Here is a 13,374-nt window from a genome sequence, read left to right on the forward strand (position 1 = left end):
TGCCAGGAGGTATCAAAATGTCTGTTTTACAATAACATAAATATCAAAAATATGTAAAATAAGAATAAAACATCTAAAGAAGCAGTGTTTGAAGGAAAACATGGTGACAGTCATATCTCCCGAGAAAGTGTCCTTGTTAGACATAAGCCTCTCAGAAAGGCATTTAAGGATACTGTAGTCTACACGATTCTTCTTACTTTCTTGAGTTTTCAAAAGAATACCACATATACTTACAAAAAAGAAAAAAAGGACAATTGAGAGAATAAGATGAAATGCCTTTTTTTTTTTTTTTTTTTACAATTAGGACACCTCTATCTAAGAAAAATTTTCTTTTTTTTCCTTTTACTTGGTTAAAGAAAATGTCACATTGCTCAAAGGAACTAAACTGAGGGAATATGGTTTTCTGGTTCTTTGGACTGGTTTCTTTAGAAACACTGAATGTTTGCATAAAAAAGATGTGGTAGATAGCAAAAGCAATGTTCAAGGTTCATGAACTGGTTAAAAAAAAGTGCAGAATGAGAAAGTTCAGTACTTTTTAATCTTTACAAAATAAAGCAGTACTTCTAGTATATAGAATTTATGAAGTGTATTTGAATGTTACTATTTATAATTGGAAAAAACCTCAGAGCTTACAGAATGTAAAGAGCAGCATGTCTTTGGCTAAAAAAGAGTAATACATAAACAAACTTAATAACTGTCTAGTATTCAAAGTGAACCAAAAGAAAAAAAATACATTTAAGACAGAATACAAGGTATAATTGCTCTTATTTGCTTCCAATACCTTTATTATTTCATATTACTGAATTAAAAATCAAGTCCCTGATAAAATAAAATTGGGGGAGAATGTAATTGAGATTAACTATTTGAGACATATTTAGGAAAATTCCTTTTTAAAGACATTCCTATAATCTGGAAAGGAAAGCGAGCATGCCCGCCACATGCCTCAGAACAGCTTACTTCGAGGAAAGCGAGGAGGGTTGTCGTTGACATCAGTGAGGGTCACGGTGACCGAGGTGGTTCCAGAGAGCCCTCCGTTTTGACCAACCATATCCTTTGCCTGAATAACAAGCAAATACTGGTCTTTAGCCTCTCTATCCATGTTTGGAAGGGCGGTCTTGATGACTCCTGAAAAATTTCAAATCCCAGTAAAACGCATCATGAATCGCTGCATTTATACTAGTGAAGAACACTGATATAGGTAGAAATAGCTCGAGTCGTTGCCTCCTGCTGTTTTGTTTACTTTTAATAACTTTAAAACATATTAAAGTCCAAAAAAATATAACAGCTATATAAACATTACAAAACACAGAAATCACTGTAATGTAGAAGACCAGGGTGGAGAGCATTATCTCTAGGTTTTATGGAAATATGACTCAAAAATACCAGCTTAAATAAAATCTACTCTAGAAGACTGGGCAGTTGCCTGTAAAATATATGACTATGAATCTTTTTCTCTCTCACCCTCTCCAACATCTTAATTCCCAGTGACGTGAAATCACCATAAACCCTTTCAGCTATTGTCCCTACTACTCTCCCAGCAAAGTAACTACATATTCTCTAAATGAAAGAATGTGTCATTTATGTTTAACAAACAAAACACCATTCCAAACTATGTTACTGGATGACTTTAGGTTGTGTCTGTTAGTATAAAAACCTGAGAAAAAGTATTAACGATGAGAGTGACTGTGTTCATGAAAATCAAGATACTAAAAACATCAATGTGCTTTGCTGTTTCTGTCTAATAAATTGCATTTAATAAGGAGAGCCTTGAAGACTTCAGAGCTATAATAAACTGACTTCAGAACTCCATGCTGTTTGATAAGAAAGCTTGAACAACAATCACTGCTGCAGTAAATTAGTGGTTTTATATTAATAACCAATTATTATATAAATATATGAGACAATAGAATAATTATGAGATAAAATTTAGTTTGGCTATGGTCACCCACTGGTAAAGAATCCACCTGCCAATGCAGTAGACATGGGTTCAATCCCTGGGTCAGGAAGATCTCCTGGAGGAGGAAATGGCCACCCACTCCAGTATTCTTGCTTGGAAAATTCCACCAACAGTGGAGCCAGGCCGGCTACATTTCAGAGGCTCGCCAAGAGTCAGACACTACCTAGCAACTGAGCAGGCACACATGTATATAAAATAATAATATACTTAATATAATATACTTGGGCTTCCCTGGTGGCTCAGATGGTAAAGAATCTGTCCGCAATGAGGGAGATTTAGGTTCAATCCTTGGGTCTGGAAGATCCCCTGGAGAAGGGCATGGCAACCCACTCCAGTATTCCTGCCTGGAGAATTCCAAGGACAGAGGAGCCTGGTGGGCTACGGCCCCTGGGGTCGCAGAGAGGACTCAGTATACGCACACAGAGATCATAACAAATGAAAACGCATCTATTCGATATTGCTCTATACAGATCTTGAAACTAGAAACAGCAGGTCATCTTTGCTAATTAGATACAGTAAGGAGGCTAGAATCCTACTTAATCATTTCTTGTACTTTCATCATTTCTGATAATGTCTTACCTACACAACTGGAACTCTTTTGTGCATCAATCTACTTTGTTAAAAGATTCTAACTTTTAGAATTTAAGTCAGAATTTAAATCTCCCATGACTCAGACCTGAGGGACAGGAACTCTGGTATCATGGACTTCTCAGGAGCAAAACTGGGCTGTCTGATAGAGGATGGTTCTTTAGGAAGAAAATGATTGTAAACAAATTGGAATAAACATTCTTTTTTCTGCATGTTTGGCATAAAAATGTCTTTATACCTTCCAAATTTATAAAACGTTTTTAAAAGTTGCCAATTTAAATTATTTAAATGCTGACTCTTCAACAGACACATATAATAATGGTCTGTGTATATTTCAGCCCTAAGTATGTTACAAGCCTGTATTATACTATACTTGGTCTGCCCTATTCATCACAATATCCTACAGTTTGGTAACTACTCTAGCAGTGGGAAAGAGATGAAAATATCTTTTAATAATTGAAGAATAATTTAAACAATATGTTATTGGTTCCAGTATGTTAAGATTCCTAGTTAAATAACACTCATACTGTCTTAAGAAGCCACATTTCTGTTTAGTTCTGAGCCGTACCTATCAAATACAAACACACACATACACATATATACACACATACACCTACAACACATCAATATTTTAAGCATTTAAATTACATTTGAGTAGGCCATCTATTGCCACCTGCCAATTCAGGAGACATAAGAGATGTGGGTCCAATCCCTGGGTTAGGAATATCCCCTGGAGTAGGGAACGGCAACCCACTCCACTATTCCTGCCTGGAGAAGTCCCATGCACAGAGGAGCCTGGTGGGCTATAGTACAGGGGTCACAAAGAGTTGGACAGGACTGAAGCTACTTAGCACACAGGCGAGGTATTGTCACTGCTGTTTTAACAATCACTTGTTCTAATACACTACACTGGACGCTTCTGCTATAACCACAGCGATACAAGGTCACTTTAACTCCGCTGAACTCTTTTGGTTATGTGCACACTGCTTACAGAGAATCTCTAAAATATCACAATCATCATCAGAAAAAGCAGAGTCATATACCCATTTGGTTCACTGAAAACTGTCTGAGATGTAGATATTCTTCTTAGAACCATAATGATTCTATGAATATTTCATGTCTGTTCTTCAATACTTCCCTTAACTCTAAAATTTAAGACATTGAATATTGACCTCAATAAGACTCACTGTTAACCAAGCTTAACAATCTCCAAGAGTCCTGGGACTTACACATCTCTACTTCTCTATGTCTTCCTTACTTTTCTTCCTTTTCTTACCATTTTTCTTTCTCTTCTTCTTTCTTCCTATCATAACTGTATTTATTTATAATATTTTTAAAATAAATTAAGCATTGACAATCTTGAATATTTGATAATGCATTTCATAAGATGATATTTAAGAGCATGTTTCACATTAAACACATAATTAATAGTGTTTCATACAGATGATAAAATACTAATGAAATTCTAAAACAATTTCCTACCCCGTTTTCATTTTTAATTTCTCAGTATGTTTAAATGAGTTTGCATCCTGCACAGCTATTATAATGGAGAAAGGTCCATAGCATCTCAATTAACCAGCAAAGAAAACACAGCTGCCTTATCTTCTCATGGTTTTGCTCAGTGGTATTATATGAAAGAAAACAGAATTATCAGGGGAGAAGTCTGGTAGTCAAAGTTACTCACTTATTTTTCACACTTCTAATTGTCTCTTTACAAGTGATCCTATAAATAACACTTTTCCAAAGCAAAAAATCATCACTGAGTTTGCAAAGAAATGCAGGGGGCAAAGGTAATTTCCAAATACCTCAATTATTAAACATTTTTTTTTACAAGAGAGAAATAACTAGGTGAGAATTGAAGTTAAATAAGAATATTCAAACATAATAGATTTCTAGTTCTATGGCTTTTGCGAGCTTTTTACTTTTGAGTCTAAGCTGTCCATATTTGGAAAATAATTCTCATAAACTGGACAGGATCTGCATTTTGGTGAATATTATATAGACACACACACTCACAGAGAAAATTGTTTATGCTGTGTTCCTAAAGTGGTAAAAGCCAGTCTTGTCTAGTCATAGCCTTACAGTTCTATGAGGCTTTCATGGGAGATAATAGCATTGTTTTAATAATCAATAATTTTAAGCCATTTATGATGAAAAGAATATACCCTGCATCTCTTTAGAAAAAGAGACTGGCCCAGATTTTGGCTTTCTGAATAATAATTTCTCATTTACTTTTATATTTATAACTGATGTTCACAAAATGTATTATGTGTGAAGCAAATTTATCACTGCCATTTTTCAACAACTGGCGAGATTTTAGTCTGGGAATAAATTTTCAGATGATTTTCTAATGTCCTACCAGCCACCAACTTTCTTTCAAGCATATTGTCATGGAATTTCCTTAAGAATTTGTATGTGTACTACATGTAACAGACAAGAGCCACTTCTGAAGTCTGCCCCAGTTTAGGGAACCAAACAATTACAGATGCATGCAGCCTACTCAGTCAAGCTCTGGGTTAGTCTCAGGAATCTAGGCAACCACATAAGCCCGGTAACATGGGGCTGGGCTTTTCATGTTGTGTGGGTTCAATATACATTAGATGTTCAGGTAAATCTCTGCCTAATAAATTTGTGGGTTTTTTTCCCTAGATTTTCTGTTTACGACTTGTATTATTTGGTTTCCCTCCCTGTAAGTGAAGCCTATCGGTTCTGTTACTTAGTTGTGTCCGCCTCTTTGCAACCCCAGGGACTGGGGCACGCCAGGCTTCTCTGTCCATCACCAACTCCTGGAGCTTGTCAAACTCATGGAAGCATTTAATAGAACCATAAAAAGACGGAGAAGAGCCAACAGTAGTGAAGACGGAAGGTTCTGGAACATCAAAGGATTTCAGAGCTGGCATCACATGAAGCAGAAAGCACTGAGGAAGGGACTGCCGTAAGCTGTGAGCGGACATCCTCAGAAAGCCCTCACAGCGCGGAGGCTCCTCCACACCGCGAGCCAGGACACAGGACAGAACACCCACGAGGGTGGAAGGAGCGCTGAGTTACGACTGTGAAAGTGAAAGTCGCTTAGTCGTGTCCGACTCTTTTTGCAACAGCAGGGACTATACAGTCCATGGAATTCTCCAGGTCAGACTACTAGAGTGGGTAGCCTTTCCCTTCTCCAGGGGATCTTCCCAACCCAGGGTTTGAACTCAGGTCTCCCACATTGCAGGCAGATTCTTTACCAGCTGAGCCACAAGGAAGCCCAAGAATACCGGAGTGGGTAGCCTGTCCCTTCTCCAGGGGATCTTCCTGACCCGGGAATCGAACTGGGGTCTCCTGCACTGCAGGCGGATTCCTTACCAACTGAGCTATGAGGGAAGCACGCTGTTATGACTGTAGTACTTACCTAAAACTAGGACAGAACAAGGACGCAGGCAATGCATGATGCAGTTAAACACCTCCAAGTTTAACAAAGAACTCCTAAGTGATATTTGATATTTAACTCTCCACCCATTTCCCAAGGCCTACAGCTTTGGTGTTCTGTGCAGTCCCACTGGCCCTGTGTTTGGATTCTGCTCTCCTGATGGCACTGGAAATCTTACTAATGTTAGAACAGGAAGCCTGCAGTTTCATTTCAAACAGCACACCATGTAGCCAATCCTGTCACATTGAAAAATGTGACCTATTTGCTTTCAGGTTTTAGAGTAGATAAACATACTAGAATAATCCTTAATCTCCCAGTAAATTGGGGGCCATTATGAAGACAGGTGATGGGAAGCTGAATGGCCCTTTTAAGGCTACATCATCTTGTTCCAAGGTCCGTTCTCTTTGCTTGTTGAACTGTCAACATTGTTTTTTGCAGCTATTCACATTCTTGTTTTGTGGACAGGGAAATTAAGGTAGAAAACACACTTACCCTCTGGTCATCTGACCTGTAAGTAGAGCTACAGAAGAATTACATGCTCAGAAATTTTACTCAGGCTAAGTTAATGATATGTGATTAATAAAAAGTAATGGATATTATTAATATTACTAATATTCCTTTTTTAAAAAAGAAAAAAGTTAAACTTTCAGAGATACATTTAATAGTGATTTCCTAGGCCTATTTTACATAATATTGATCCAGCATATTTTCAGCGTTTTTCATGTCAAAAGTTTTACATGCTTCTCAAAAATGCTGATATCGAAAGATGTGGAAAAGAATGCTATTTCTCACAAAGATAAGGATCATACATCAACTCAGGAAGACTACCTCAAACTCTACGTGGCTCTTTGTATATGTAATTCATGAAAAATTTCCATTCATTTTTGTCAGAAAAACAGAATTTTGGGGGGAAAAATGCATTCTCTATAGTCCTCTAATATCTCTGCACTGATGACTAGAGAAACAGAAGTCCCAATGATTACCATGACTAGACCATTAAAAACTCTAACAAAACAAAACTAAACAAAAAGCTCATCTCCTCTAATACGCGATCCTTGAGACTGAAAGTTAAAATGAAGTTTGAAGTTCTACTCATGTGATGTCAGGATACAGACTACTGTCCAGTTGCCCACAGGGGAGGTTTTACCTACACAGAGCCTATGGGACACCTATTATCTTACACAAAGCTAAAATCACAAGCCAGTCACTAGTAGCAGCAAAATATTTAGCCCTTAGGATTAGTACAAGCTAGTTTTGGACCAGTTATGTAACGCGAGAGGTATATAATTTGTGAGCAAATTGTCAGAGACTTGTCAATGTCTTTCTAGGCTTCAGAGTAGATATATAAGGGAACAGGTGGGTGTCTGAATTGAGGTTCTCAGATCTATCATTAAATCAGCCACGAGCACAACTTTACATTCACAGGATTCAGATCATAAAGCAGAGACTTTCATTTACTTCCCCTTCAATACTTGCTCAATCAGAAGTATTACTCCTCTGTCAGACTCTTCAGGCAGCTTCCAAACTTCATCACGACACTGGTATAAAACACGCAATGTGGCCTCTGTGGACATTCTAATGAACGATGAACTGGCCTTGAATCTGTCTGTTTTTGTACATTATAGCTGTCATTCTCAAAACATATTTAAAATATGTACTCCCCACACAGTGATTTGAGAATGAATGAATACTGCCATTTTTTATAATATGGAAAACAGGGTGGTGAATGGCATTAAAATATGAATATTTTAGGATCGTAAGTATTTTAGGATCATAAGTATCATCAGTGATTCAAGATCATAAACTTGGATATTTGAGGAGGCATTCTTCTCCATGATAAAGACAAAATTACTAAAATACAGAGAAATTTTGGATTTTTTTCAGTGGTGAATAAAAGCAAGGGTTCACACCCACCCATGCTGCCCTGTACCAATAGCCAGAGAAGCGTAATAGATAAAATATTATTTTATAACAAAGAAAACAGTGCTCCAAATTATAGCCTTACTGAATGTAAACCATTTCATCTTCAAAGCGAAACAGAACATCTAGCCAAACAACCGCATTTTCTATCCAGGCAGTTTTGCAACCCATATTTTTTTTCTTCTAAAATGAAAAAAAGTCATTTAATTTAGTTTTTGATTTAGCAGATCATCATCCTAATTGTTATGTTTCAACTAATTTCCCTGAGAAAGCCAGCCTCTGGAAGGAGAAGCTGTAACACTATATATTCTACTGCATGGCAGGGAGATTTTGCTGAAGATTTAAATTTCTACTGTGTGTAATTCCTATGTGAGTTAATTAAAGAAAACAAATCGAAACATTGCAGAGGTAAATATTCAACGTTTTCTTATCAAGTCAAGAGACAGCAGCTGAAAAACTTTTCAATATCTAATATTTTGCTTAATTTTGATAGAAATTTTGATAATGTAGTAAAATATTTTTAAAAGGTGTTGATGGCTCTATAAATAACATGCTGTGTATTACCATGGTACACATTTTGAAAAATGCACAATAAAAATAGAGTGTCATCAGTTTCAACTACACTGAACCAAAATAACTATTATTAATTCTATGCCAAGAAAGAAATAACGACTTTACAAGGAGAGTCGCGTGTCAATTTTTACCTGTTTTGGGCTCCACTGAGAAGTATGGCTGACCCTGAAGGATGCTGTAGACCACTCGAGCGCTGTTGCCATATGTAGGATCGTCAGCATCCGTCGCTGTCACCTGTACCACTGAGGTCCCTACATGACAATCCAAAAACCAATGAATTAAAAACTCCCAAATGCAATAAAACAAGAAAAATTACCAAACGCTAAAGATGCTACATTAGCGTAAAGATATAAAGATGCTTTCCTGTGTTCATTTTTCTTTTTCTCAGGTATGTGAAAAATGGATACATTTTTCTGTCTAAGACAAACTCCAAAAGATGATAAATGATAATTCCTCAGAAATACTTAAGGGATACGAAAAGATGTTGGTTAAAAAAAATAGGACTGACAATGCCAAGTTAGACAGGGATATATTCTCAGAATTGGGTGGGACTCGACTTTTAGGCATCTCATCCATCAAGGTCTAGTAGCAAGTTTTTTATCAAGAGCAATCTCTAAGTCTCAATCACAGTCTAAAAAAGCAGCATGACAGATTCTAGCACCTTGACCCTCAAATCATGGGGCAACCCAACTGCTATAGCGACAGAAACGGAAACCTCAGTAACGGAGTGAGTTCATAAAGAATATTAGATTGGTACAGTTAACTGGTATTTAACTGGTATTTAACTCTCTCAGTAGTTTTTTTCATTTGTTTTCACTAATTGACTCATAACAAAAGCATGAAATGAACACTGAAACCAAACCCTCCCAAAGGAGAAAAAGCATGATAACTTGAAAAATCACAACATTGGTTGCTTTTCTACGTTTTGTATGACAGAATGTCATATTGCTTCTTCCTTTTACTATGCATTTCCTTATTCCAGATAGAAAGCATTTAGTGTGATCTGTTGTTTTTTATCTCCACTTGGAATCTCATCTTAAAATATTAGCTACCCACATTTGCTTAGCTTAAATATGTAAGCACAGGCTATTTTAACATTTATGTCCTAGTTGATGGGCATGGGACAACTCCCTTTTTTATGTATTCTTTCAAGGCTCAAGTTGCTTTCTAACAAATTCTTGAAAACACAGCATTTTTCATCTAACATCTGTTTTAGATCTATTCCTATGTAGATCTTCCTTTCGAAATTCCTTAAATAAGTCATTAAATGCTGATCTTACTACAAATCTTTTCTCTTTTCCACATTATGATTTCCCTAACTGATTTCATTTCCTTTCAAATTGGGTAAAAATTGTGAGAGTCATTTTTTAAATTCTGAAGTTTTATCTTTTTTATTTGGTAGACTTAGGAGATTGTGCCATGTGGCTGCTTGGCAGGACCACATGGTGAATAATGTATATTTAAAAATCTTTTTAACAACTAGATTTTGACTATCTTAAAATGTTAGGATCAATGAATGATATTCTCAATTTCCTCTATAATTCACCATCTTCACAGCAATATTTACTCTGGTGATATGTCTAAGTACCCACTTCCTACTTCACTGGAAAACAACTTGCAACAAAATAATGAAACCTATACCTCAGTAAATTTTGTTGTATATATTATTTTTCTGAAGTGTTCATTAAATAATTTACACACACATTCAGTCACACCGACACACACACCCATTCTTGTGCTTATCTATGCCTTTCTGGCAACAAATAAGCAATCCTAGTGGACTATGAGGGTCTCAAATCTTATTATTTGTTAGTATACAATGAACAAAAAAAAAAGATAGCCCTGAATAATAAACACAGAAGCCTTGTGTTGCATATACCACACTATTTAGTGGCTACTATAACTATTTAGTTACAAGTAAACACTTTGATAAACAGAATCATGATAAATCCATAGGATATGTTGTATATAAGCATTTCCTGTGCTTAGCTCAAGTTTGGATATTTAATCCAGTGAACTCTCTCAGTGTCAAATAAATTCTGAAGACATTTGAAAATCATTTTCTAAAAAGTCCTGAGCCTGCTGGAATCGATCAAATAGCTAAAATAACTTACACATGTGTATAATAGTCATATTGTTTGATATCAGAGTGGTCCAGTGGAACTAAAATTACAGTGCATTATTCAACCGCTAGAACAAAAAGCTCCCATTAAGCCAATTTGCACCGCAATCTTCTACTTAGGAAAGGAAAGCCTTATCAAGCCCACCAAAAATGCCCAGGAGAATTGCAGCATTGAACTGAATTGCTTACACACACCTCAAAACCTGTTTCTCTAAACATTACTACTTCCTTCGGGGAGGACAATGTGCCTGCTCTTTTCTCTAAAACCTCCCAAATCTTGTGATTGTTGCTGTCCTCATAGCTGTTGTTGTTTCTGTCATTAAATGAGAGCAGCAGGAAGCATTCTGAAGGTGTGGGTGGTATTGAGAGGGTGTGAATAAGCCTGTTTGGTCAAAGAATGTTTACACAAAAGATAATTATAGGCAGCTGCTGCCACTGTGGTTCAGAACTTTTCCTGACCTCAAGCACCCTTGGTTCATTTTCAGTTTGTATTTCTTTAGCAGCCAGAGTCACAGTCCCAAAATAATGTTCCCTCTCCCATCTGATAGGAACAGAAATTCAGGGTCACTAAATTGTGATTTCCCTAAAGGGCACCATGTAACACACATCTTTGCAATTCCAGTTCCCTGCATAGCGGATATACAGATGAAAAGCTGGAATGAATGCAATGACCTTTATTTCAAGTAAAACAAATCACAATCAATCAATAAAACAAATCACAGTCAGTCAAGTATTATATCACATTGGTAAAATTATCAGGGTTTCCCAGGTGACGCAGTGGTTAAGAATCTGCCAGCCAATGCAAGAGAAACAAGAGACACAGGTTCAATCCCTGAGTCAGGAAGATACCTTCGAGCAGGAAATGGCAACCCATGCCAGCATTCTTGACTGAGAAATCCCACGGACAGAAGAAGAACCTGGGCTACAATCCCTGGGGTCTCAAAGAGTCAGACATGACTGAGCACATATACACAAAACTTTCAAGTTAAAGACCTGAGTTGAAATAGGTGTAAAAATACAAGCTCCATTATTATTTTAAATAAACTTCCTCCTTCAATACCATAAACAATAGGAAATAAAATATATAAATCAACTGGTCTCTGTTCCAGCCTCATAATTTTTTTTTATTATCTTGTAAGATCATCCATATCTCAGTTACATACTGGCTGAAAACTATTCCAAAGGTACCTAAACAACTGGAATTTAAAAAAGAGAATTTAATAGTATTTGAAATACAGTATATACTAAAGGTAATCTACTTTCTATTTTTCTAGTCATGGAGCAATGATCAGAAGCCCTTTTGGTAAAAGGGCCTTCATTATTCTTTCATATATCTCACACTGAGTATCACTTTACCATCATTATAAACAGTATACATTTGAGTATAAATTCTCATGCATCTAAATTCCTGGAGAAATTACAACAAGATTAGTGGTGGCAGGTGGATGGACATTTATGGGCTGAAGCACACTCTATAAGAAAAAGACCAAATGTTAAGCCTGGCTCCACTGGTAGTCTACCTGATAACCTGGCCCTAGAGATATGCTTAGAATAGTGAATTATTACCCTAACATGGGGAGAAAGATAACCAAATCATCACAAGGATGTGTCTGGATTTTTTTTTTTTTTTTTGGTTTGATACTAAGTTTATTTGGAAGGTTTTTTTTTTTAAACCTCTTAAGCATAATTTTAACTTTTTTTTGAGGGGGAGTGGGGTTGGCAAGCTGTCCCACACAGCCTGTGGGATCTTAGTTCCCCTACCAAGGATCAAACCCAGAGTCTGGGCAGTGAAAGCACTGAATTCTAACCACTGGTCTGCTGGGGGATTCCCTCATTTTTAAATTTTAAATATTAAATTGAAAAGGGACGGTAAGACCTAGGTAATTTCTTGAAGACATTGAGCAGTGTAAAAGAATTTCTGAATTTCCGTACAAATAAAATAATGTGTCAAAAAGTAGAATTTAGACACCGGCTACTAACACATCTCAAACATTCCCTCACTCAAGATAGTAATTTCTATACAAATATTAATGTGATTATTTTTCCGGTACTTATGATGATTTAATTTTAAACACAAACCTCCCCAAATCAGATAGTGCAAGACCAACTTGGGCTTACTCACCCACAGGTGACATTTCGGGAACCCCTGCCGTGTACGGGCCGTCCAGGAACTTGGGTTCGTTGTCGTTGATGTCCTGAATCTTGATGACAAACTCGGACTCGGGTTCCACGGGCTTGTTGGTGAGCCGGTCCAATGCCTGGGCTCGAAGCGTGTAGTAGGCTTGCTCCTCGCGGTCCAGTCTCTTTGTAGCATGAATATCCCCAGTGTTCTCATCAATAATGAAAATGGAACTTGCCCCTTCGCCTGACAAGATGTATTTGATGGAACCATCTCCTTTATCAACATCAGAGTGAAGCTGGTGAAAAATTCATGTGAGATGAGATTAACTTACAAGAGAGTCAGCGATATGGAGATATGTAAAAATAATTCTTATGTCAGGCAGCAGCACACGAGATTTTATTGTTCCTGGAAAGATAAGCGGACTTATATCGTGCACAGTGGAAAAGGCCATTTAGAATGTGTCAGCTTGCACTTGTGAGCAAGACAATTGCATTTCTTCTGGTACCCAGCCTCACCTCCAAAGGAATTTTATATTATTCCCAAAGTTAGAAACTCGCTATCTGTCCTCGCCAGTTTTAGCCATCTTCTCTGACCAGAGCAGCTATTCAGTAAACATGTACAATTGGTCGATTCAATCATATTCCAAGCAAAGGGACTTGTTCGAGCACATTAGTAAGTTTAGA

At 36.9% G+C, this 13,374-nt stretch overlaps 1 protein-coding gene across 3 annotated transcripts in view; it reads right to left on the reverse strand.

Annotated features, from left to right (window-relative positions):
* CDH7 (cadherin 7) overlaps positions 1-13,374 on the reverse strand; it is a 140,440-nt gene that overhangs the window by 61,514 nt on the left and 65,552 nt on the right. For all 3 annotated transcript variants that reach the window (XM_043889448.1, XM_043889449.1, XM_043889447.1), the window contains 3 exons: positions 12,692-12,986; positions 8,579-8,698; positions 958-1,125 (listed from right to left, as the gene is read on the reverse strand). In XM_043889448.1, the coding sequence (XP_043745383.1) occupies positions 958-1,125; positions 8,579-8,698; positions 12,692-12,986 (583 nt within the window). The remainder of the gene's footprint in view (positions 1-957; positions 1,126-8,578; positions 8,699-12,691; positions 12,987-13,374) is intronic.

Source organism: Cervus elaphus, chromosome 27, assembly GCF_910594005.1.
Source record: "Cervus elaphus chromosome 27, mCerEla1.1, whole genome shotgun sequence".
NCBI lineage: Eukaryota > Metazoa > Chordata > Mammalia > Artiodactyla > Cervidae > Cervus > Cervus elaphus.